The 25485-nt window shown below is 44.9% G+C and overlaps 1 protein-coding gene across 3 annotated transcripts in view; it reads right to left on the bottom strand.

Moving 5' to 3' along the window:
• Positions 1–8399: 8399 nt before the first annotated feature.
• FOXK2 (forkhead box K2) overlaps positions 8400–25485 on the bottom strand; it is an 84693-nt gene continuing 67607 nt past the window's right edge. The window contains exons 9-10 of one of the 3 annotated variants that reach the window (XR_009222773.1): positions 9201–9488; positions 8400–8607 (exon numbers count right to left, since the gene is read on the bottom strand). Coding sequence is in view for 2 of the 3 variants with exons in the window: in XM_058561969.1 (XP_058417952.1) it covers positions 9292–9488 (197 nt within the window). In the remaining variant the exon portion in view is untranslated. Of the gene's footprint in view, positions 9489–25485 lie in introns of all 3 variants that reach the window. The other 2 variants (XM_058561970.1, XM_058561969.1) reach the window with 2 other exon arrangements.

Below are 25485 nucleotides of genomic sequence, written 5' to 3'. Positions count from 1 at the left end.
TTGGGGAAATCTCAGTCATTATTGTTTCAAATATTTCTTCTGTTCCTTTGTTCTCTTTCTGGTATTCTCATTACAAGCATGTTACAACTTATGTAGTTGTCCCACAGTCCTTGGATATTCTGCTGGTTTTTTCAGTTTTCTCTGTTCTTTTTAATTTTGGAGGTTTCTATTGCTATATCCTGAAGCACAGAGATTTTTTTCCTCAGCTATGTCCCGTCTACTAATAAGCCCATCAAAGACATTCGTCATTTCCATTACAGTGTTGTTTTTTAAATTGCTAACATGTCTTTTTGGTTCTTTCTTAGGATTTCCCAGTCTTTGCTTACATTGCCCATCTGTTCTTGCATACTGTCTACTTTACCCATTAGAGCCCTTAGCATGTTAATCATAGTTGTTTTATTTTATTTTTATTTTTTTATTTTTGCAGTGACAGAGATTGGCCCTGAGCTAACATCTGTTGCCAGTCTTCCTCTTTTTGATGAGGAAGATTGGCCCTGAGCTAACATCCGTGCCCATCCTCCTCTATTTTCTATGTGGGACGCTGCCACAACATGGCTTGAGGAGCAGTCCGCACCTGGGATTTGAACTTCTGAACCCTGGGCTGCTAAAGCAGAGCACATGAACTTAACCACTATGCCACTATGATTGGGCCAGCCAATCATAGTTGTTTTAAATCCCCAATGTGGTAACTCCAACCTCCCTGCCATGTCTGGTTCTGATGCTGGCTCTCTCTTCAAATTGTTTTTTTCCTTTTAGTTATGCCTTATAATTTTTTCTTGACAACTGGACATGATGTACGGGTGAAGGAACTGCTGTAAATAGGCCTTTAGTGATGTGGTGGTGAGGGGAAGCATTCTACTACAGTTTATGATCAGATCTGTCTTTTGGTGAACCTGTGCCTCTAGACTGTGAACTTGACAAGTGTTTCTCAGTTTTGTCCTCCCCCTTCAGGTGGGAAAGGATGGCTAGAGGGGGCTGGAGCAGGGTATTTCCCTTCCCCGAGGTCAGTTAGGCTCTGGTTACCAAGTTTTCCCTGAGGGCCAGCCTTGTTCAGAACAGAAGGCTCTGGCCTATTTCAAAATGGTTCCTTCCCATCCCCTGCTTTCTCCAATATTTCCTGTGAGAACCAGGTTGAGCTCCTGGAAGTAACACTCACAAAATTGTGGGGAACCCCTCTGACTGGGTCCCCCTGCAGTGTTGAACTGAGTGGTCCACATGGAGTCTTCAACAGTTCCTCAACTACAGTTCAGGTTTTCCTGGCCCAGCACTGGTTCCGTGGAGGGTTCTGCTCGGGAAGCCAGGACTCCTGCATCTGCCTGTCTGCCTTTCCAATCTTGGGGCAACGGTTTGCCCTGTGTCCTCTCCTCTCTTACAGGTCCAAAAAGAGCTGTTGATTTTTCAGGCTATTCAGCTGTTTACTTGTTGTTAGGACGGAGTGGTGACTTCCAAGCTCCTTAATGTGTAACCTGAAACTGAGGTCCTGCATTTATTTTGAGACTGTTGTTATGACTGTTACGTGTCTTGGTGGGTTGACCCTATAATGTTGTGTAATGTTCTTCTTTAGGTTTGGTAATGTTCCTTATTCTCAAGTCCATTTTATTTGACATTGATACAACCGCTCCCACTTTGGATGTGTTTCCATCTTTTACTTCTTTTTTTTTTTATTTATTTTTATTTTTTATTTATTTTTTTTATTTATTTTTCCCCCCCAAAGCCCCAGTAGATAGTTGTATGTCATAGCTGCACATCCTTCTAGTTGCTGTATGTGGGACACGGCCTCAGCATGGCCGGAGAAGCTGTGTGTCGGTGCGCGCCCAGGGCGCCTGGGATCCGAACCCGGGCCGCCAGCAGCGGAGCGCGAGCACTTAACCGCTAAGCCATGGGGCCGGCCCTATTTTTTTTTTTTATCTTTTTCCCCCAAAGCCCCAGTAGATAGTTGTATGTCATAGTTGCACAGCCTTCTAGTTGCTGTATGTGGGATGTGGCCTCAGCATGGCTGGAGAAGCGGTAGATCGGTGCGCGCCCAGGATCCGAACCCCGGGCTGCCAGCAGCAGAGCGCGCGCACTTAACCGCTAAGCCATGGGGCCGGCCCATCTTTTACTTCTAACCCAGGCATATCATTTGAAGTAAGTTGGGTCATATTTTTTTAATCCAATCTGACAATCTCTTTTAATTGGTGTGTTCATACAATTTTCATTTATTCTAATTATTGATACGATTCTACCACATTATTTTTTGCTTGTTTCCTTTGTCCCTTTGTCCACCTTTGATGTTTCTGTTCCCTGCTTTCTTTGGTATTATTTGAAAAATTTTTAGCATTCCATTTTAATTACCTATTGGCTTTTTTTTTTTTTTTACCTTTGTTAGGTATTAGTGATTGCACTATACATAAAGCTAAATTTCCAGGCTACTTCAGAATTACTGTTTTACCACTTCAAGTGAAATGCAGAGACCTTACAAAACTTTGCCTTCCTCCTTCATATTGTAATTTTGTCAATATATATTATATTTATAAACACTGAAAGCCCTGAAAGACAATGTTTATAATTTTTACATGGAAAAGTCAGACATATTTCAAAGAGCTTGAGGAAAAATTAGTTATTATATTTGCCCAGATATTTACCATTTCTGTTTCTTTCTTTCTTCATTCCTGAAATTCCAAGATTCTCTCTGCTATTATTTACCTTTTGCCTGAAGAACTTCCTTTCGCATTTCTTTTTGAGCAGCTCTACTGGTTAAGAATTCTTAGTTTTCCTTCACGTAAGAATATCTTTATTTCATCTGCACTTCTGATAGTCCTAATGGATATAGTATTCTAGATTGACAGATACTTTCAGCCTTTAAAATTTTTCCAGTCAGATGGGCTCCGTGGTTTCTGATGAGAAATCTGTAGTTATTCAAATTGTTGTTACTTTATATGCAACAAGTCACTTTTCTTTGGCTGCTTTCAAGATAAAACTCTTCAGTTTCAGTAGTCAATGGTGTGTCTTGATATGGTTTTGAGTTTATCCTATTTGGGGTTTACTGAACTTGGTCACTCTTTAAATTTGTATCTATCGCCAAATTTGGGACATTTTCAACCATTATTTGTTAAAAGTTTTTTTTTTTTACGTCTTCCTCCTTTTGCTGGGAATCCATTAACACATATATTAGATCTTTTTTTATATTGTCCCACAAGTCCCTGAGGCTGTTTCCAGACATTTTTTTGTCCATCCACTGTATTTTTCATTTCAGTTACTTTCAAATTCTATAACTTCTAGTTCATTTCAAGAGCATTTGCCCTTCATGGAGTATGGTTATAATAATTAGAGCTATAAAAAGCTCTAATGTCTTTGTCTTTTTCTTATTATTCGGACATGTTAAAATTGACATGTTTTCTTTTCCCTTTAGAGATTTTCCTGGCTCTTTGTATGTTGAGAATAATTTTGTATTGTATTCTGGACATTTTGCATATTATGAGAGTCTGAGTCCTATTTTTTTGTGTGTGTGAGGAAGACCAGCCCTGAGCTAACATCCATGCTAATCCTCCTCTTCTTGCTGAGGAAGACCGGCTCTGAGCTAACATCTATTGCCAATCCTCCTCCTTTTTTCCCCCCAGAGCCCCAGTAGATAGTTGTATGTCATAGTTGCACATCCTTCTAGTTGCTGTATGTGGGACGCAGCCTCAGCATGGCTGGAGAAGCGGTGTGTCGGTGCGCGCCCGGGGTCCGAACCCGGGCTGCCAGTAGCGGAGCACACGCACCCAACCGCTAAGCCACAGGGCTGGCCTCTGAGTTCTATTAAAGTCCTCTGTAGAATGTTTTTTTTTTTTTAGCAAGGAAATAATCTGGCTAGGTTCAGACTGCAGTGCAGACCTGCCCTCTGGCTGTGGTTCTGATGTCAGTTATTTTCCAAGCCTGTGCTGTGCTATTTGGGTCTACACCTGTTTGCACTACTAGGGGCCAATCTGTTAGTTCAGTTAATAATGCCTCTGCTTCCTCAGGTCAGTTCCAGGCATGTGTAGCTCAGGGTGAGCCCAGGATGTCATGTGCAGCTTTAGGAGATCTTTTGCTAACTTCCTCTCTGCCGTGATCTCGCCTGCACTCCCCATCTCCCAGGCGCCTCTCTTCCTGGTCCTTTGGCTGAGCAGCTTAGGTTTCTGCGTCCCTGTGATGCTGCATTCTCCCTGTGACTGGGTCCCACTCGAGGCCAAAGTAGTGAGAAATAGAGAAAAAAGTGCTGGATTCTCCCCCACCCACCCCATCTTCTTTGGACCGCAGAGGCCTCCTTTCCCAGTTCCTCTTCTTGAAGTAAAGGCTTTTCTCCGAGTCCTCAGAGTCTCCAGGGCAACCGCTTACAGGTGTACAGCTTCATGGTTTCCCTACTGTCTCTGTCTCGCAGGGGCCCCTTCCCAGTACTCTGGCCACAGTGAGAGGGAGAGGCCTTCTCTTGGGTCTCCTGATGGTCATCCCTATTGTGTGGTTCTGATAGGCTGTCCTAGAGTCTATGCCAGGAGATACAAGAGGGAAAAACACCCAGGAAAATCATCGCCATTTGGTTGTTCTTTCGGTTTTAATCCCCTGCCCCAATCTGTCTGCTATTTGTCTTTCAGAGGACTGAGACAGTTGCTTTATTTATTCTGTTAACAGTTGTTAGTTGTAACCACTGGGAGACACAGGGCAGAATATGCTTACACCACTGGGACCTCTGAAGGACATTTCTAAAATCAGGAGATCTGTGCCCACAAGTTTAGTCATCTCATCAGAGGTCACCCGAAACCCATGTTAAAATCTAATGTTTTTATTGCTGTGGACGTAAACACAGAGGCAGCAACGAGGTATGCTGATCTAGTACAGTCTTCCAGACACCTGCAGCGCATACAGGACTGCAGTTTAAGTCAGTATATACTACGGGTTCTTTCACCTCCCTCTGTTTAGGCCTGAACTTACTATATAGTGACTGCATGTAGGTTCACAATGTGCCCCAATGTGTTCGTTACAGATGAAATGTGGCCCTAAATGTGGGCTTCCCTAAAAGAGTTAACAGGGCTTTTGCTACATGAAAGAGCTCTTATCAGAGGTGCTGAATCATTTCCTATAGCTGAAGGCCGCCTCCCCTCAACATCTCTTTTTCTTGGATAAAGCTAGGTTATCTTCTAGGATAGCTGTCACCTCTTCTTGGACTGTTTAAATTCAGCAAGGTGAACCTAATGAATTACCTGAGTAGCTCTTCCTGAGACAGAACGGAGGAGTAAAGACCGTATCACATCTTAAAGCATCTATCAATACAACATAGACAACCGATCTGAAAAAAACAATTACAAGTGCTTCCTTTGTTAGGAGAAACAGTCTCAGTATACCATGAGCAGTGCTTTTATGCTAATGTGAAATTTTTTTTTTTAATAATTTTATTTATTTATTTTTTCTCCCAAAGCCCCCGTAGATAGTTGTATGTCATAGCTGCACATCCTTCTAGTTGCTGTATGTGGGACACGGCCTCAGCGTGGCTGGAGAAGCAGTGCATCGGTGCGCGCCGGGGATCCGAACCCAGGCCGCCAGCAGCAGAGCGCGCGCACTTAACCACTAAGCCGTGGGGCCAGTCATTGTGAACTGTTTTTAAGTCAGGGCATCAGGGTAGGGAACGTAACACTCCATAGGAACTCTCTGTCTTTGAACACTGAATTTTAGCTTCACTGAGCTCCCAAAAGGGCGTTGGTGTCATTATTTTCAGTCCTCCTCCTTCCCTTTACTACCAGGGATTAGTACTGAAATGCTTTAGCAAAGCTTCAGGACACCAGCAATCCATACCACAGACCTCTAGTGGCTGGACGAGCAGACTGTTGCAGGGTGGGAACCTGATTAGCCACGTGCCTCTTTAGACAAAATTTTCATCTCATGAGAGGATATATCTCAAGTTGTTTGCAATGATCTTGATTCTTAGATTGAGGGGAAAGTCTGCAGAAGAAACAGTAGCGACAACCACAACCTCAAAGTAAGTTCTGAAACTCCACTGTCACAGATAACAATCAGCAAGACCTCGTTACCACTGCCTGGGACCCCGTCCTTTCTAGCGGTGGAGTCTACACTACTGTCATCACAGCCGCCCCTGTGCACATTTGCTCCGTGCTCCGGGCCTTTGGTGTGCTCAGAAAAGAGCATAAAGTAAAATGGAAATGCCTGCTTAAATTTATCAAAATGACAATGATACTCTGTATTCAATTAAAATTAATAAAAATATTTTATTGAATTTCAGGAACTTGGTACTTTTAAAATTTCAAATTTTTGCACACAAATCACCACTATACTTTCTAGAATAGTGGAAGTTAGGATTTGAAGATTGTCACTTATCTCCTTGTGTCACACAGCATAGAAATCCCAAGTCCTGGCACCACACCACCCTCTTCTGACTGTGACTCCCATCTACTCTGTTGTTCTAGCAGAGGACAGTGATGGGAGGGCTGGTGTATTGAAGGAGCTCAACTGTCTGTGTGGGGACTCGACCGATGCAAGAGGAAGGTCAACCCCAAATCCATGCACAGACACCTTGGAATGCACCACGTCGTGTGGATCAGATGTGAGTTTCCCTTTTGTACTTTTGTTTGGTTCAGGGCAAAGCTGCTGAAATGAAGTTTCTAGTCCCTCAGGGAGTGCAGAAGTTTGGCAAGGGTCAAAGTAGAGACTTCTTGAAATAAGACACTTAGGAACTGCCAGTAGACAGCTAGGAGGGAGTTCAGTGCAACATGTCTGTTTGCCGCAGCACCAGGCATGGAGCAGGGAGGCAGGGACACAAGCTCAGTGGCCCCTGGCATGTGGAGGACCCTTGGGAATTCAGAGCTAAATTGAAAAAATTTTAAAAGTGCCTGGGACACGGTAGTCTGCTAATCCATGTTTTTTTTTCCTGCCCTCTCCTTGATATTCTTAAATTTCTATGCGCCAATCAATGAGCCAACTGAATAAGGCAGTGAGAAGGAAAAAGGAAACAGATGCCCTCACCTCTGGAAAAGACACACTCCAGCTGCTTTACAGCAAAAAACTATCCTCTTCTCTTCTTCAAAATTTGAGAACTGGCTATTTTTCTGATCTATAATCACAGCAGAAATCCCTCCAGACCCATAAATTCTAAGTTTTAGGCTCAGAAATAACCAATTGATGGATTGGGCTTATGTGGGGAAAATCTACTCGAGTCTTTCTGGATGGTGACAAGTTCACTGCTATGTAGACACGTCTCCAGGAGGACATACACTGCATTTGCTAAGTGTTGCCCAAGCCAATCTCTCCACTGGGGTGGTCTAGTCCATTCATCTACCTAGAGCTCAGGGTCAGGGGGCTGTGGCAGCCGTGACCAACACGTCTGGACCACTCAGTGGAGGGACCCGACCACACACAGGACACAGCGCAATCTGAATTATTTGCAAACTGCAAACCTTTTGAGTAAAAAGACAAATAAAAATGTACATTCCAAGGTATCTGTAAAGTGCCTGGAAGATGCAGATTGCTGCCCTGAGGTGCTCTGATCCATCCGAGCTTTAGCTTGCAAGCTAGATTTTGCGACTATCATACACGTGGTCTCATTCACATGATGGTTTCATTTTTATTTTTTAAATGGCTGAGTTATAAATCCAGCTAGTGTGCAGTAATTTCATAATTTTTAATATGCGTTATCTGCAGTAACATTGTGACAGCTCCATACTGTGGATTGACACACAATACTTAGAACAGATTTATCATATTTGGTCTTCAGGTAAATAATAAATGTTTTAAAATTGCCTAAATATACCATTCTGAGCCGTTTCATTCCACCAGGAAAATACAGATTTTTTTCCCTCTCTTTAAAAAAAAATTAAATACCAAAATAACTACATTTAAATAAATAACGTTATAATGATGACATTTAAAAATTCACAATAAGGCCAAAGCCCTCTTTCTATTTGCATGGCTGCTCAGCCCTGACCCTCGGAACACTCTGGAAAGGTGAGTGGTTTTCTTCTGGAGGAGCGTGGGCTGAGGTTGCGGGGCCTCCTACTTCTCATTCTCTCACCTTTGTTTACTTTCCTCTCGCTTTTATTTTTGTAGGAGAGGTCAGCCTTAATATGGGATTCAGTTCTGAAAGGTTGAAGGGAATTTCCTACTACAAATCAGAAAACGACCTAGATGTTTCCAATGCTGAACCACAGGGCGCTTGCTTCCAACCCCTCGTGCTATCATGCAGCTTTTGCTCCACCCCAGCAGCTGCTCTCGCTGTAAGCAGGGCAAATGCAGTGTAGATAGCTGGTTGGGCGATGCCAAGAGCTGGTGACGGCACCTAAAACAACGACCATGCCCCAGAAAGATCTGTGACATTTGTTTGAAAGGGTGTGTGATAAAAGACTGAATCTTTTTCCAGATGAAAGAGTCATAGTTGTCGTTTGAAACACACAAAATACTCGGGAGACTTACTTTACTTAGAGTCAACACAAATAAACAAACAACAAAAAGTAGCAAGAAAGAGAACCAGTTAAGTGCAGCTCCTTGAGGCCGCTAGTCCGGCAGGAGTCCGGAGTCCTTTCCGTTGTATTTCCGTGCAGCCCGCGGGCGTCCGTCTGTCATCGTCCGTCACTGAAACGGAGGTGGATTAAATTCATCTGGCACCTGCTCTAACACGGAAAATTCGCAATGTCACCAAGTAGCTCCATCTGAACTTTAACAGGACAGACAAAAGTAAATCATTCCATAGGCTGAAAACAAACAATAAAAACAAACAAAACTACGTTGTTTCTTTTCCCCAAATGAAATCCACACGAATGGTCCTGTGTGATTCCAAAATTTCCAGAGTAGAAATGGAGTGATCTGAAATGTCAAAGACCCCATTATTTTGTAAAGAAAGAAAGTATACCTCAAGATATTCTAATTCCACATGTGAACAAAATACTGTCTCATCCACCAGTGCCAGCCCTGCAGGTCCTCTGAGGGTGGCAGGGTGGCTCCTGCCCCATCCCCTAGAGGGGGCCCCTGTCCCAGCAGATCCGCTTTGCACCAGGCGCCATCCTCACTTGGAAGGTCTGTGAGTCTTTACTCGGAGTTAAAAGCTGAGCGCGGGGTGGGGAGACACTGCCAGAACCAGGTTTTGTTGCATGTGTTTTGTTCAATGTGACTTCTGTCTTTAAATTAAGGAGTTTTAAGGCCACCTGGGTTTTGTGTTTTCAGTGCTGAGGTGACGTCCAACCGCAGGGCCCTCTACCCACCGAGAGTATGCGCTCCGAGCGTCGGTGAGAGGCAGTGTCTCCTTTTGGCACCACAGAGTTGATGTTAAGGGAAGAAAAGCTCTCCCAGTCGCTAGTTCTGGACGCCCTTCTCCCTCACGGCTGCCGGCGGCGTGTCCACACTCAGGGCAATGACAATACTCTTGCCATCTTCGGTCTTGACTCGCTTCAGCTCCGGCTGCTCTGACTGGTCGCCGTTCTGGCGCTTTGTGGGCAGGGAGGCTGACGCCGATGCATGTGTCGCCAGCATGTGCAGAGGACTCGCTGCTGCTGCAAAGAGACAATGAGTCAGATCCCATGCTCTTGGGTGAACCCTCACCCCCTGCTGGAGCCCCATGAGACCTCAGGCACCCACCGGCTCCAGGCTCTGCCCAGAGGGTTGGCTTCTCTGTGTGACCGTGCATGGCCTGCAGTGGCCAAGGGCACCAGAGCCTGGACTGGGCCCCTGGGGACCAGAAACCCTGTAGCAAGTTAACTGTGTAATCAGTGGGTGTTTTTATTAATAGCTGGCATCTTTTTTATTAGTTCAACAAGTGAGTTATCTTGATAGAACCCCAGGGGAAAGTGAAGCTCAGGGTCAGGTAAAGGTGGTACAGACAGCAGATGGCCTTACTGTTGAGGCAAAGGGGCTACTGCCAGCGTTCTCCCCTGTGCAGAGGCCCCTGATCCCCAACCTCCATGCTGATGCTCCCAGATTACTTCACACAAGAGGAGGGAGCAGGGCATGTGGCTGAGGCTAACCACGAATCACAACGAGCAGAGCCCTGGGCTCTGCCTGTTCATCTCCTTCTGAGTTGCATGAATCTAGAGAGTTTATGAGCAGACATGTGCCCACGAGCCCCTGGACTGGCTTCCTGGCTTCTCCTTGGCCCCACCTCCACTGCCAAACCCTTCTTCTCTCAAGTCTTCACCACGGAGAGACCCTCCCTCCTCGTGGGCCCACGTGGGACTTCCCCGGCTGGGCACAAGGGCCTCTACCACTCCAGCCCTCACCTGTCCCACACTCCGCACAACCAGGCAAATTCCAGGAGATGAACAAAAGAAGGGTCAGTCTGAATCAAGAAAGTGCCACTTTCTCAAAGTGAGAAGGCAGGACTGGGCTGGAGAAGAGGCCTGGAGCCACTCCACACAGGCTGAAGGAGAGGGGTCCTAGGAGGCACAGCATGCCTCGTGACCACTCACATGACCCGGAGAAGCAGCATCCTGTCCAAGGAGACCCCTGCCCTCCCATTCCTCGCACCGAGGGAGGTTTAAGACCAAGGCAACGGATGGCCTAATGGGGGTCTCACCCACAGAAAGACATGCGTGACCAAAAGAAGCCTGGAACAGCAACCCTTGTCTCCTGAACATGCCTGAGTCCTTTGGTCTGACACAGATGCTGTCCGGCCACACTGATGTTACTAAATTAAAGTTTTTTTTTTGTTTGTTTGTTTTTAAATTTTATTTATTTATTTATTTTTTCCCCCAAAGCCCCAGTAGATAGTTGTATGTCATAGTTGCACATCATTCTAGTTGCTGTACGTGGGACGCGGCCTCAGCATGGCTGGAGAAGCGGTGCGTCGGTGCGCGCCCGGGATCCGAACCCGGGCCGCCAGCAGCCGAGCGCACGCACTTAACCGCTAAGCCACCGGGCCGGCCCTGATGTTACTAAATTAGATGTTAATGCTGTCATTGGTGGAACTGACAAATAGGTTTGCTTTACGTGCCGCCTAAGAGCTTGAAGCATAAGGAGTTTATACCCAGCTTTACGACTCTAGGTGTTTTCATTTTAATACATTGCTTTGGCTGGCATGAGGGAACTGCAGACTTTCCTCCCAAGAAATGAAACTTGAAGCTAAGTAAAGAGATGATGCAGGGTATGCAAAATGAGAGAAACATGAAGTCATGAGATACACGCTGAACTCCAATCCTGCTAGGAGGCCAGTGCCCCCATCCTCATCTCCAGATTCAACACCATCCCAAAGTCCCAGCAGGCTTTTGTGTAGGAATCTAAAATTCACGTGGATCAATTATACCTCGATAAAGCTGGAAAAAAAAAAAAAATCATATGGCAATGCAAAGGACCTAGAATGGCCAAAACAATTTTTGAAGAAGAACCAAGGGGCCGGCCCAGTGGCGCAAGCAGTTAAGTGCGCATGCTCCGCTGCGGTGGCCCAGGGTTCGCTGGTTCGGATCCCGGGCGCGCAACGACGCACTGCTTGGCAAGCCATGTTGTGTCAGCGGCCCATATAAAGTAGAGGAAGATGGGCACGGATGTTAGCTCAGGGCCAATCTTCCTCAGCAAAAAGAGGAGGATTGGCAACAGATGTTCACCAAAAGAAGAAGAAAAAAAAAACACCATAGAAGAAAATTTTAGCGACCTTGGGTTTGACAAAGATCTTTTTTTTCCCTCATCTGCTGCTAATCTTCCTCTTTTTTTTTTTTTCCCTGAGGAAGATTGGTTCCTCCTCTATTTTGTATGTGGGACACCACCACAGCATGGCTTGATGAGTGGTGCATCGGTCCACGCCTGGGATTCGAACCTGTAACCCTGGGCTGCTAAAGCAGAGCATGTGAACTTAACCACCACTGGGCTGGGCCCGACAAAGATCTTTTACATAATCTACAGGGGGAAAAGGGGGGCAGAAACTTCATAGAAAAAAAAAAAAAGTCAAACTGGACTTAACAAAAATGTATATATTTTGCTCTTCAAAAGACATTATTAACGAAACAAAAAAGCAAGCCCCAGACTGGGATAAAATATTTGCAAACTATATATCTGACAGAGGACTTGTGTCTAGAATACATAAAGAACTCTTATAACTCAGTTAAAAGGAAACAACTCAATTTTTAAAATGGGCAAAAGATCTGAACAGACATTTCACCAAAGATAGTCAGATGTCAAATAAGCACATAATAACATGCTCAACATCAGTAATCATTAAGAAAATACAAATCGAAGCCAATAAAAAAAACTAGAATGGCTACAGGAAGACTGACTACACCAAGTGTTGGGCAGGGTGTGGCACAGCTAGAACTCTTATCCATGGTGGGTGGGAATGGAGAATGGTATAACCACTGAAAGACCATTTGGCAGTTTCTTAAAAAGTTAATTCTACATCTACCATATGACCCAGCCATTCCACTCTTAGATATTTACCCAAGAGAAATGAGAGCATTTGTCCACTGTGGAAACTGAGCATAGTGGACCCATAGGAGGAGTGCTGAAGGGGCAACCATCGGAGGTTCTGACGAAGAATTATGAAAACAGAACATAAGAGTGAGCTCGGTGTCACTGATGATACAAATTTAGAATCTCTGACTTTCTGCTAAAAGCAGCTAGAATCCCAGATAAACAGCTGAAAATCCACACTGCTTGGCAGCCATGTGCTGGCTCCCTGCATGCATTCGGGTTGTGTTTTTTTCCCTCTTAATCAATAAGCTAGTCCTGTGTCTATGAACTGGTGAGTTCCTTTGGGTCTCGATTCTCCTGTTGACCCCAACAACTGGAGAAAAGGATGGGATTCCCTGAGTGAGCCCTCCCAGTGGCCACCTCAGGTCAGCTAAGAGACTGCCCTGTGTGCTGAAGTCTCCCTTCACCTGCTTTGGTGCAACAACATTGCGTTCCCAGAGAAAATACTAAACCCTCACTACAAATTTGAGTTGTTATTATTAAGCAAAATGGTAATACAGTTTTAAGGTCTGGTTTGTGAGAGGCCTGGAATGCTGCCAGGTCTCGCTCTTCCAAGGCTTTTCTTGGGTTTGGAAGAACACACTCATGAAACCCTGCTGTGCAATGACCAAAGGAAGCTCTTCTGAGGCAGAGAGATGGGTGCCCTTGCGGGAATTTTTAGAAAAACCCACCCCAAAACAAATAGATTATTGGCAACTCTGGAAATAATGAAAGAAAAAATTGGGTGGACATGAAGAAAAAGCCAAGACAGTGACGAAGGGATTCTGAGACTGAAAGTGCTTGCTCCTGCTCCAGGCCTCACTCTCCACACGGCTCCTTCTGCTCTATCTCCATCTGGAATTTGGAAGGAGGGGCCGCTGGCCTCTCGGGTACAGGGTTCCCAGTGGCTATGGGACCCAGCAATGACTTCCCTTGGGAAAGAGGAGAACTGCCAGCCTTATCAGTGTCCTGATGTGGGGCCACCAAGTCCTGATTTCACCGTCAAGCCTCCCCCAAACATGGGAAACATGACCGGGGAAGCAACACTGATGAAGAGGCAAGAACAGAGGAACGGAGGAGCTCTGGTTGCCCTGGTAACTTGCGAGAGAGGGAATGAAAAAGGAGTCAGGCTCTAGAAGGCAAGCTGGCAACACAACTCCAGGGGTGTATGACCCGACTGACTTTTCAACCCACTCAAGAAAATGAGCCCTACCCCTTGGTATCTGGCAACTCAATGCCTCCAGGAAGGTGCAGAGGAACACGGAGCCGGCGCGAGGGGAGGGTGTCACCATTGAAGAGCTCCTTCCCACTGCCCCAGGTGTGGGGACGTGCACTGGCTGCTGCACAGGCTGCTGCACAGGCTGCTGGGCTAATGGAATGGTGCAGGGGCTGCCAGGGTGAGCCACCAGCGCAGGAGGCAATTCTATAATTTAGACCAACCTTTCTTGTTGTACCCCAACTCAGAAAAACATCCGAGTTGTGGGTATCTTTGGACCACTTTCAATCTGCTTTTTCTCATACTCACAGGGACCTCAGGCATCAGTGCCACGTTGCATACTCATAAGACAACACCCATCCTACTCGATTCTCACCAGACCAGCTGTGGACAACTAAGAGCTTTCAGATCCTGGCCACCTGGGTGACCACATGGGCGTGGCCTCGACTTCATCTGCTTCAGCTACTGGGCCTATCCCGACACTCGCTTCGTGCTCACTGAGGCCCCTCGTGCAACACACGAGGTCAGAGAGAACACCCTCCTGGGCAGCCCAGGGGGCTTTGGAGGCCAATGTCCTCCCAAACACAAGACCAGCCCCAGTGCTGAGGCCAGCCACCCTGGAGAGCTGTAAGTCTCCAGCCTTGAAGAGACAGGTCCGCTGACCTAGAAGGGACACCAGGGTGTGGGTCTGTGCACTGCCGTGCCTTCAGGGAACAGGGCACCTGCGGCTGGACCCTGGTTAATGTGGGGCCGCTGATTCCATCTCCACTGTGTGTTCATTCATTTGTTCCTTCATTCATTTACTCAAGAATAACTGCTGTGTCCCTTTTATGAATAAGGGCCTGTGTGGGTGCTGGAGTAGTGCTGACACGGAGCCTGTGTTCTTCCAGCAGCACAGACACACCACACTTCTAATTATACTCTCTTGGCCCCTGTGGTACACAGCTGAGATACACAGAGAACCCTGGCCCAGTCTGGGGAGACGCCCCACAAAATTCTGGCTTAAATAAATGTTATTTCAGGATGCGAAGCTGTTGTAGAATCAGAGCAGAAAGGAGGGTTAACGGTAGGCCGGGGGCAAAAGATCAAAGCCTGAAAACCGATCTGAATGGGAGAATTGAACGGCGTGGCGGGGACAGAGCAGTGGAGAGCAGAGCCTGCCTGTCCAGGAGGAAGGGATGTGGGGACAAGACTAGGTCCCAGACTCTGAAACAGAGCATAGCTTGGTTCCTCAGCCACACTGAGCACTGCCTCCCGCTAACGGTGATCTGCAAACCCTTAGGGTAGGCGACAGAAAGAAAATGAAACCATCAGGGCAGTGAGGAAGACTGAGGAGTGGGAGAGGTTTCAGCATAAAGAGGTGGCAAAGGCAGCTGAAGGGACACTCCAGGCCAGATGCAGCAGATGGGACACTGGCAGAGCAGTGTCAGCCCAGAACTCCAAATCCTATCAAATGACAGAAAGCAGTTTAAAAAAGTAACACAACCATAACCATGCTAGCGAACCAGATATGTGCACAAGTCTTGGAAGGGGAAAGCAGCCAAGATCTGTAATGGAGAAGTCAGAGCCAAGAGCCTACCCCGCAGCTGGACTCCTCCCACCTCTCCACTCCCAGTGAGCTCTGGGGGCCGAGGGCCGTAGGAGGGTCACGAAAAACACCAAACTTTCTTCTGTGTACCTTTTAAACAGAAGTGGCTCGTGCCCTCCCTACGCCCAAGGCAGCAGTACCTGAAGCTCAGGGCAGTGCTGTCCTGAGCGTAAGCTGGGCACATGCCTGGGGCGACAGGTTTTGTTTCCCAATGGTGAGAGGGTAGCTGTGGAGACGGGTGTACCCTGCTCTGTGCAGGAGGCTGGCTGTATCCTGACTCGGGGCTCTGCTCCACGCAGTCCTCTAAGAAATGATAGAAAGCCTCCTGGGAAGGCCATGCAGGCCCCTGGGGAAGCAGGAAAAGGGCACCATCTTCTCCCTCAGGGACCCTCAGCCCTCAGACAAACGGTGCCTCAGCAGGCGGGCGCAATTCCAGAGTCACCTTCCAAGGGGATGCCAGCGCTGTCCTGACCCCTCTCGCCCCCCATCCAACCATCAGTACAGTCTACACACACAGGTACAGTCCTCCCTCTGCCTGAAGCCTGTCACCTTTTGCCCTCTCCCAGTGCATCCTCAGCCACAGTTTGCAGGCCCTTGCAGCCCACAGCAGCCTCCCCACGGCTGTGAATATCCCCGCAATGCCCATCGCGGGCTCAGATGCTCCCTAGTCCCCAGTGCCACCCACCTGCCCCACTTTCCACATCACTGGCCCCTGGCCCTGCACTTCTCCCTGCCAACTGGCTGTCCTGTTCAGTTTCCTATCCGTGTCCTGTGACACACTCTCCACGAGGGCAGGGACTCCACCCCCATTTGAGCACAACACATGGACACGTTTCCAGCTACAGCCCGGCACTACCCGTTCCTAAGAGGTGCTTGCAACAGACGTGAGTGAATCAGTGCCCAGAACTGAGCAACACAAGACAGGAGACCAGCTTAGCAGTGCTGAGCCGCTGTCCCAGGGGAAATACAGGGTGGGGTTCATTAACTGATCAACACATACCTTGTTTTACGTGTGTTTTTGGTTAAAGACAACTTATTTCCTCTGTAGTGGTGACTCACTAACATTGAACTCATGCCCGCAGGAAGCTCAGCTAACAGTTGTGTCTTCCCATAAGGGAAGCCCTCACAGCCTCCTGCACCTAAACACTAGAGGCCTTTGCAGTACTATGCTTGGGGGTCGTTTTAAATGTCAAAATCACCAACAAAAAGCACAAAACATGAAAAACGTGGCAGTGACAGACTGAGACATGGACGCGTGCTGACAGTCCAAGAGCTGAAATGAGGAGTAGCGTCACCTCACCCAACCTCAGCTGGGAAACAGCTCGTCCAACTCAAATGTTCTGCTGCTCTGCACGTGCCCAAGAATGACTGCGAAAGCACAGTGAGTACTGATTTAGGACTTACAAATAAATTTTAGTGAGCAGGTGAAATCTGCAAATATACTGAGGATCAACTGTGTAAGATCAGCTCCCAGAAGTCCCACAGAACGTCAGCCTCAGACAGGCAGGCGCCACAGGTGCAGAGTCACCCAAGGCTGCACAGCAGCAGGTAGCAGAGGCAGAATGATGCACTGGGGCAGGGGTGGGATAATGACAGCACCCCCTTGGGGCAGGTGGCTCTGCCTTACTCGTTGAATCCGCCTGAGCTGAGCCCCTAGAAGTTCCCATCAGCAACTCCCTGCATGCCAGCTGTGGGGAGACACCGGGCAAAATGCTGTGCGGGTCAAGCGGGTGCTCCGCTTGCTCCAACTACAAACGCTGCAAGTGATTCCTAGAGGATGCTGGGGTCCAAACAGGAACATGGGGCTAAGTCAATAGAGCACGCCATGCAGGTACCAAGACATGGGCCACCCCCAACTGTCACATCCATCCCCACAAAATCCTTTCGCATCCTTAACACCTGGCAGGACCCTGATATGCGTGATCATGGTAAGACCTTCTGCCTGGATCCCCCTGCAGCACAGACTGGAGGGCTAGGGGCTGTTTTCTGTGAGCATGATGGAGACTCTCTTCAGGACGATAAGTCAACACTGGCCTGAGACTTCTCCTTTAGGGTCATAGGAGGACACTGTCAGCAGAGTGAGGTGATCTTTCTTCCTGACACCTGCTGCCTCCCAAGACAGAGGCCTAGGGTAGTAGAGTCTCAGCAAAGACTGACTGAGCACCTGTGACCAGAACCACAGTCCAGTGGGGAAGAGAGGCTGAGGAGTGGCCAGAAGCACGTTGGGTTTTCTGGGGAGCAGTGCAAGCAGCCCCAGAAGCTGCCAAGAAGAGGGTCTACCATGCACTGGCCCAGGCCTGACTTCCAAACTCATTCCCTGAGGCCAGCATTAGCCTGATACCAAAGCCAGACAAAGATACTACCGGAAGAGAAAACTACAAACCAATATCCTTGACGAATATTGATAAAAATATCCTCAACAAAATATTGGCAAACCAAATTCAATAGCATATTAAAAGGGTTATACATCATGACCAGGTGCGATCTGTCCCAGGAATGCAGGGTGGTTCCACGTACGAAATCAACCAATGAAGTACACTGCATAACCAGAATAAAGGAAAAACCCACGTGCTCATCTTCACACAGAAAAAAAGCATCTAACAAAATTCAACACCCCTTCATGATAAAACTACTCAGCAAACCAGGAAAGAAGGAAAATGACTCAACATAATAAAGTCCATCTCTGACAAGTCCACAGCTCACATCAGCCTCAATGGTGAAAGACTGGGTGCTTTCCCCTCAGATCAGGAACAAGACCAGGATGCCAGCTCTCCCCACTGCTATTCAACTCCACACTGGCAGGCCTTACCAGAGCAATCAGGCAGGAAAAGGAAATGGAAGGCACCCACATGGGGACGGAAGCAAGAGTCTCTGCTCGCAGATGACATGTTCCTTACAGAGAGGAAATCCTGACAAATCCACATACAAAAACCCCCAAACCAAAACTACTACAATTAATAAATGAATTCAGCAAAGCTTCAGGGTACAAGATCAACACATAAAAATCAGCTGTATTTCTATACAGTAGCAATGAACAATTTAAAAAGGAATTTAAGGGAGAGTGACGTCAGCATCATGGCGGAGTGAGCTTTCCCGTGAATTCTTCCCCCACAAAATACAACAAAAGTAACAGCCACAGACCAACAACGGAATCCCAGACAGTCAAAAGCTGGAGCGGAGGGATCCACACTGCCGCACATCTGAGAGCAGAACGTGCTGGGCCCCCGGAGGAAGTGGGGAGAGGTAAGGAGAACTCCGCTCCCTCCCCATCAGATCAGCGATCCGGTCCGCGCGGCTCCCAGAGAGGGGGGAGGGGCGGCCCTCGGCGGGAAACTGTAGCTCTTCGGGCGCTCTCAGCCAGTGGGAAACTCCCGCACAGAGGGCTCAGAGGAGCCACAGGGCTACCATCAACATCTGAGCAACCCAGAGAGCGGATAAAGAGGGGCAAACGAGAAGCCTCCCACGTCAGGGACCCAGAGGGCAAAAGAGAGAGCTCCCCCCTCCCCGCAACCCGGAGTCTGCAGCTCGACCAGATCTAGCGGTCCGAGGCAGACCTGAATAAACTGGACTGGACCCGTGGATCGCAGTGGGGAAAAGAAACAAAACAAAACAAAACAAAACTGCGGATCGCAGCAGAAAAACTGGGGCAGAGCGCAGGGGGCTTAGACTACACAGCCCTTTACCACCACACAGTGGCGGCAGGTGGAAATTGCAACCAGAGACTTCCAGGATGAGGAAAATCAAAACCAACACAGGAACCACAATGCAAAAATATATGAAATCACCAGACCAGAAACAAAATGACAAGCACCCAGAAATCAACCCCGAAGACACAGAAATCCATAAACTAAATGACAGAGATTTCAAAATAGCTATCATAAAAACACTCAACGAAATACGAGACAACACAGACAAACAATTAAATGAGATTAGGAGTTTCTTCACAAAAGAGATTGAAATCATAAAGAAAAACCTATCAGGGCTGATGGAGATGAAGAACACAATGGAGGAGATAAAGGAGAATCTGGAATCTTTAAAGAAGAGAGCTGACAATATGGAGGAAAGAATTAGTACTTTAGAGGATAGGAATACAGATATACTCCAGATGGAAGAAGAGAGAGAACTAAGACTAAAAAGAAATGAAGAAAGACTCCGAGAAATATCGGACTCTATTAGAAAATGTAGCATAAGAATTATAGGTATTCCTGAGGGAGAGGAGAGGGAAAGAGGAACAGAGAGCCTATCCAAGGAAATAATAGCTGAAAATTTCCCAAATCTGGGGAAGGAGCAGGAAATACCAGTAAGCGAAGCCAACAGGACTCCTATATATATTAACAGACAAAGGCCTTCACCACGACACCTAGTGGTAAGGCTAGCCAGGGTCAACGACAAAGAAACAATATTAAGGGCAGCTAGACAAAAACAAAAAATAACGTACAAAGGAACTCCCATCAGGCTCTCAGCGGATTTCTCAACAGAAACTTTTCAGGCTAGAAGAGACTGGAATGATATATTCAAAATACTAAAAGACAAAAACTTTCAGCCAAGAATAATCTATCCAGCAAAAATATCCTTCAAATATGATGGAGAAATAGTAACTCTCCCAGATAAACAAAAGCTAAGGGAGTTCATGGCCACGAGACCGCCACTACAAGAAATACTCAAGAAGGCCCTCAGGCCTGAAAACAAGAAGAGAAAGGGAACACAAAGCTTGGAGTAAGGAGAAAAGTAGGTAGACAAAATCAGAGAAATAGTAGATCTTTACCGGAATAGGTTAGCAACCACTTAAATACTAAACTCAAAGATCAAAGGAAGAAATTCACCAAAAATAAATTTAACCTCATCACTGTAAACACACAGCCACAACACAAGATAGAATAAGGTATAACAAGAGCAACTTAGAAGGGGAAGAGGAAAGTGACTGAATTGACTTAGTATAAGGAAATAGGAGGCTATCAGATAATGGACTATCTCATACAGAAGATTTTTCGCCCAAACCTCAAGGTAACCACTAAACAAATAATCAAATTAAAACCACATATGATAAACAAAGAGAAAACTAGAAGAATCATAAGACAGAACAACCAAACTGAATTGGCAGTCCAAAACAAATGGGACAAGAAACAAAGGAAATGCAAAAGAACCAGAAAATAAGTGACAAAACAGCAACATTCAACCCTCATATTTCAATAATTACCCTAAATGTAAATGGATTGAACTCTCCAATCAAAAGATACAGAGTGGCAGGATGGATTAAAAAGCAAGACCCAACAATATGCTGCCTTCAGGAAACACATCTTAGCACTAAAGACAAGCACAGGCTCAGAGTGAAAGGATGGAAGACAATACTCCAAGCTAATGGCAAACAAAAGAAAGCAGGTGTTGCCATACTCATATCAGACAAAGTAGACTTCAAGATAAAACAGGTTAAGAAAGACAAAGAAGGGAAATATATAATGATAAAAGGGACACTCCATCAAGAAGACATATCACTTATAAATATATATGCACCCAACATAGGAGCACCAATGTGCATAAAACAACTATTAACAAACCTAAAAGGAGAAATCAACAACAACACAATAATAGTAGGGGATCTTAATACCCCACTTACACCAATGGATAGATCATCCAGACAAAAAGTTAATAAAGAAATATTAGACTTAAATGAAAAACTGGACGAGATGGACCTAGTAGACATATACAGAGCACTCCACCCAAAAACAGCTGACTACACATTCTTCTCAAGCGCGCATGGAACATTCTCTAGGATAGACCATATGTTGGGAAACAAAGCAAGCCTCAATAAATTTAAGAAGATTGAAATCATAACAAGCATCTTTTCAGACCATAAGGCTATGAAACTGGAAATGAACCAGGAAAAAAAAACTGGGAAAGTGACAAAAATGTGGAGATTAAACAACATGCTACTGAACAACCAATGGATCATTGATGAAATTAAAGGAGAAATCAAAAACTATCTGGAAACAAACGAAAATGATAACATGCCATATCAAACCATATGGGACGCAGCAAAAGCGGTCCTGAGAGGGAAACTCATAGCGATACAAGCCCACCTTAACAAACAAGAAAAAGCCCTAATAGGCAACCTTAAATTACACCTAACAGAACTAGAAAAAGAAGAACAAACAAAGCCCAAAGCCAGCAGAAGGAGAGAAATAATAAAAATCAGAGCAGAAATAAATGATATTGAGACCAAAAAAACAGTAGAAAGGATTAATGAAACAAAGAGTTGGTTCTTCGAGAAGATAAACAAAACAGACAAACCCTTAGCCAGGCTAACTAAGAAAAAAAGAGAAAAGGCTCAAGTAAATAAAATTAGAAATGAAAGAGGAGAAATTACAACGGATACCATGGAAACACAGAGGATTATAAGAGAATACTATGAGAAATTATATGCCAACAAATTGGACAATCTAGAAGAAATGGATAAATTCTTAGACTTATACAACCTCCCAAAATTGAACCAAGAAGAAATGGAGAATCTGAATAGACCAATCACAAGTAAAGAGATTGAAATAGTAATCAAAAACCTCCCAAAAAATAAAAGTCCAGGACCAGATGGCTTCTCCAGTGAATTTTACCAAACATTCAAAGAAGATTTAATACCCATCCTCCTCAAACTATTCCAAAAAATAGAGGAAGATGGAACACTTCCTGTATCATTCTATGAGGCCAACATCACCCTGATACCGAAACCAGACAAAGACAATACAAAGAAAGAAAATTACAGGCCAATATCGCTGATGAACATTGATGCAAAAATCCTCAACAAAATATTGGCAAACCGAATACAACAATATATTAAAAAGATCATACACCATGATCAAGTGGGATTTATACCAGAGACGCAGGGATGGTTCAACATCCGCAAATCAATCAACGTGATACATCACATCAACAAAACAAAGAATAAAAACCACATGATCATCTCAATAGACGCAGAGAAGGCATTTGACAAGATACAACATCCATTTATGATAAAAACTCTCAATAAAATGGGAATAGAAGGAAAGTACCTCAACATAATAAAGGCCATATATGACAAACCCACAGCTAACATCATACTCAACGGGGAAAGACTGAAAGCCATTCCTCTGAGAACAGGAACGAGGCAGGGCTGCCCACTCTCACCACTCCTGTTCAACATAGTACTGGAGGTTTTGGCCAGAGCAATTAGGCAAGAAAAAGGAATAAAAGGAATCCAAATAGGTAACGAAGAAGTGAAACTCTCACTATTTGCAGATGACATGATTGTATATATAGAAAACCCTAAAGAATCTGTTGGAAAACTGTTAGAAACAATCAACAACTACAGCAAAGTTGCAGGGTACAAAATCAATCTACAAAAATCAGTTGCATTTCTATATGCTAATAATGAACTAACAGAAAGAGAGCTCAAAAAGATAATACCATTTACAATTGCATCAAAAAGAATAAAATACCTAGGAATAAATCTTACCAAGGAGGTGAAGGACCTATACAATGAGAACTACAAGACATTATTGAGGGAAATCTACGATGACATAAAGAAATGGAAAGATATCCCATGCATGTGGATTGGAAGAATAAACATAGTTAAAATGTCTATATTACCTAAAGCAATCTACAGATTCAATGCAATCCCAATCAGAATCCCAATGACATTCTTCACAGAAATAGAAAAAAGAATACTAAAATTTATATGGGGCAACAAAAGACCCCGAATAGCTAAAGAAATCCTAAAGAAAAAGAACAAAGCAGGAGGCATCACAATTCCTGACTTCAAAACATACTACAAAGCAATAGTAATCAAAACAGCATGGTACTGGTACAAAAACAGACACACAGATCAATGGAACAGAATTGAAAGCCCAGAAATAAAACCACACATATACGGACAGCTAATTTTCGACAAAGGTGCTAAGGACATGCAATGGAGAAAGGAAAGTCTCTTCAATAAATGGTGTTGGGAAAACTGGACATCCACATGCAAAAGAATGAAAGTGGACCATGTGCTATCGCCATTCACAAAAATTAACTCAAAATGGATCAAAGACCTGAAGGTGAGACCTGAAACTATAAAACTCATAGAAGAAAATATAGGCAACACACTATTTGACATTGGGTTTAAAGGAATCTTTTCGGATGACATGCCTACCCAGACTAGGGAAACTAAAGAAAAAATAAACAAGTGGGACTTTATCAGACTAAAGAGCTTTTATAAGACAAATGAAATCAGAATCAAGATGAACAAACAACCAACCAGCTGGGAGAGAATATTTGCAAAACATACATCTGACAAGGGGTTGATCTCCATAATATATAAAGAACTCACACAATTGAACAACAAAAAAACAAACAACCCGATCAAAAAATGGGCAGAGGAAATGAACAGACACTTCTCCAAGGAAGATATACAGATGGCCAATAGGCACATGAAAAGATGCTCAACATCACTAATCATCAGGGAAATGCAAATCAAAACAACACTAAGATACCACCTCACGCCCGTTAGAATGGCTATAATCACCAAGACAAAAAACAACAAATGTTGGAGAGGATGTGGAGAAACAGGAACCCTCATACACAGCTGGTGGGAATGCAAATTGGTGCAGCCTCTATGGAAAACGGTATGGAGATTCCTCAAAGAATTAAAAATAGAGATGCCCTATGATCCAGCCATCCCACTACTGGGAATCTATCCAACGCACCTGAAATCAACAATCCAAAGAGGCTTATGCATCCCTATGTTCATTGCAGCATTATTCACCATAGCCCAGAAGTGGAAGCAACCTAAGTGTCCCTCGACTGACGATTGGATTAAGAAAATGTGGTATATATATACAATGGAATACTACTCAGCCATAAAAAAAGACAAAATCGTCCCATTTGCAACAACATGGATGGGCCTGGAGCGTATTATGTTAAGTGAAATAAGCCAGAAAGAGAAAGACAAACACTGTATGATCTCACTCATATGTGGAATATAAACCAACACATGGACGGAGAAAACTGGACTGTGGTTACCCGGGAAGGGGGGGTGGGGGGTGGGCACAAGGGGTGAAGGGAGTCATATATGGGGTGATGGACAAACAAAAATGTACAATCCAAAATTTCACAATGTTAGAAACCATTAAAATATCAATAAAAATCAAAAAAAAAAAAAAAGGAATTTAAGAAAATAATTCTAGGGCCGGCCTGGTGGCATAGTGGTTAAGTTGGCATGCTCCACTTTGGCGGTCCGGGGTTTGAGGGTTCAGATTCTGGGCGCAGACCCATGCAGCGCTTGTCAAGCCATGCTATGGTAGTTTCCCACATACAAAAAATAGAGGATGACTGGCACAGATGTTAGCTCACGGACAACATTCCTCAAGCAAAAAGAGGAAGATGGGTACCAGATGTTAGCTCAGGGCCAATCTTCCCCACCAAAATAAATAAATAAATAATTCCATTTAGAAAAACATCAAAAGGAATAAAACAGGAAGAAATTTAACCAAGAATTAAACACTATAAGACTTATATACTGAAAACTATAAAACAGTGTTGAAAGAAATTAAAGAAGACCTAAAAAAACAGAAAGACATCCCATGCTCATGGAATAGAAGACTTACTATTGTTAAGATGGCAATACTACCCAAAGCAATCTACAGATTCAATGCAATCCCTAACAAAATCCCAAATGCTTTTTTTGCAGAAATGGAAAAGCTGATTCTAAAATTCACATGGAATTGCAAGGTATCCAGAATAGCCAAAGCCATCTTTTTTTTTTTTTTTGTGAGAAAGGTCAGCCCTGAGCTAGCATCCATGCTAATCCTCCTCTTTTTGCTGACGAAGACCGGCTCTGAGCTAACATCTATTGCCAATTCTCCCCCTTCTTTTTTTTTTCCCCCCCCAAAGCCCCAGTAGATAGTTGTATGTCATAGTTGCACATCCTTCTAGTTGCTGTATGTGGGACGCGGCCTCAGCATGGCCGGAGAAGCGGTGCGTCGGTGCGCGCCCGGGATCTGAACCCGCAGCGGAGCGCGCACACTTAACCGCTAAGCCACAGGGCTGGCCCAAAAGAATTATTATTAATTTAAAAAACTATAATAATGGTATTGTGCTTATGTATCAAAAGAAGAGTCCTTATCTTTTAGAGGTGCATACCGAAATATTAACAGATGAAGTAACATGTCTGGATCTGGATGGGGAGCAGATGGAGGAAAATGGAAGACTGGCTGTGAGTTAATTTCCAGAATGTCGGACATTCTCCACAATAAAAAGTTAAAAAGAAAAATATCAAAGCTTCTGATTTTCAAAATTCATTAAT

Source organism: Diceros bicornis, chromosome 18, assembly GCF_020826845.1.
Source record: "Diceros bicornis minor isolate mBicDic1 chromosome 18, mDicBic1.mat.cur, whole genome shotgun sequence".
Lineage (NCBI taxonomy): Eukaryota > Metazoa > Chordata > Mammalia > Perissodactyla > Rhinocerotidae > Diceros > Diceros bicornis.
Note: the sequence above shows the minus strand (reverse complement) of the source record. Positions and strands in the feature narration are given on the sequence as shown.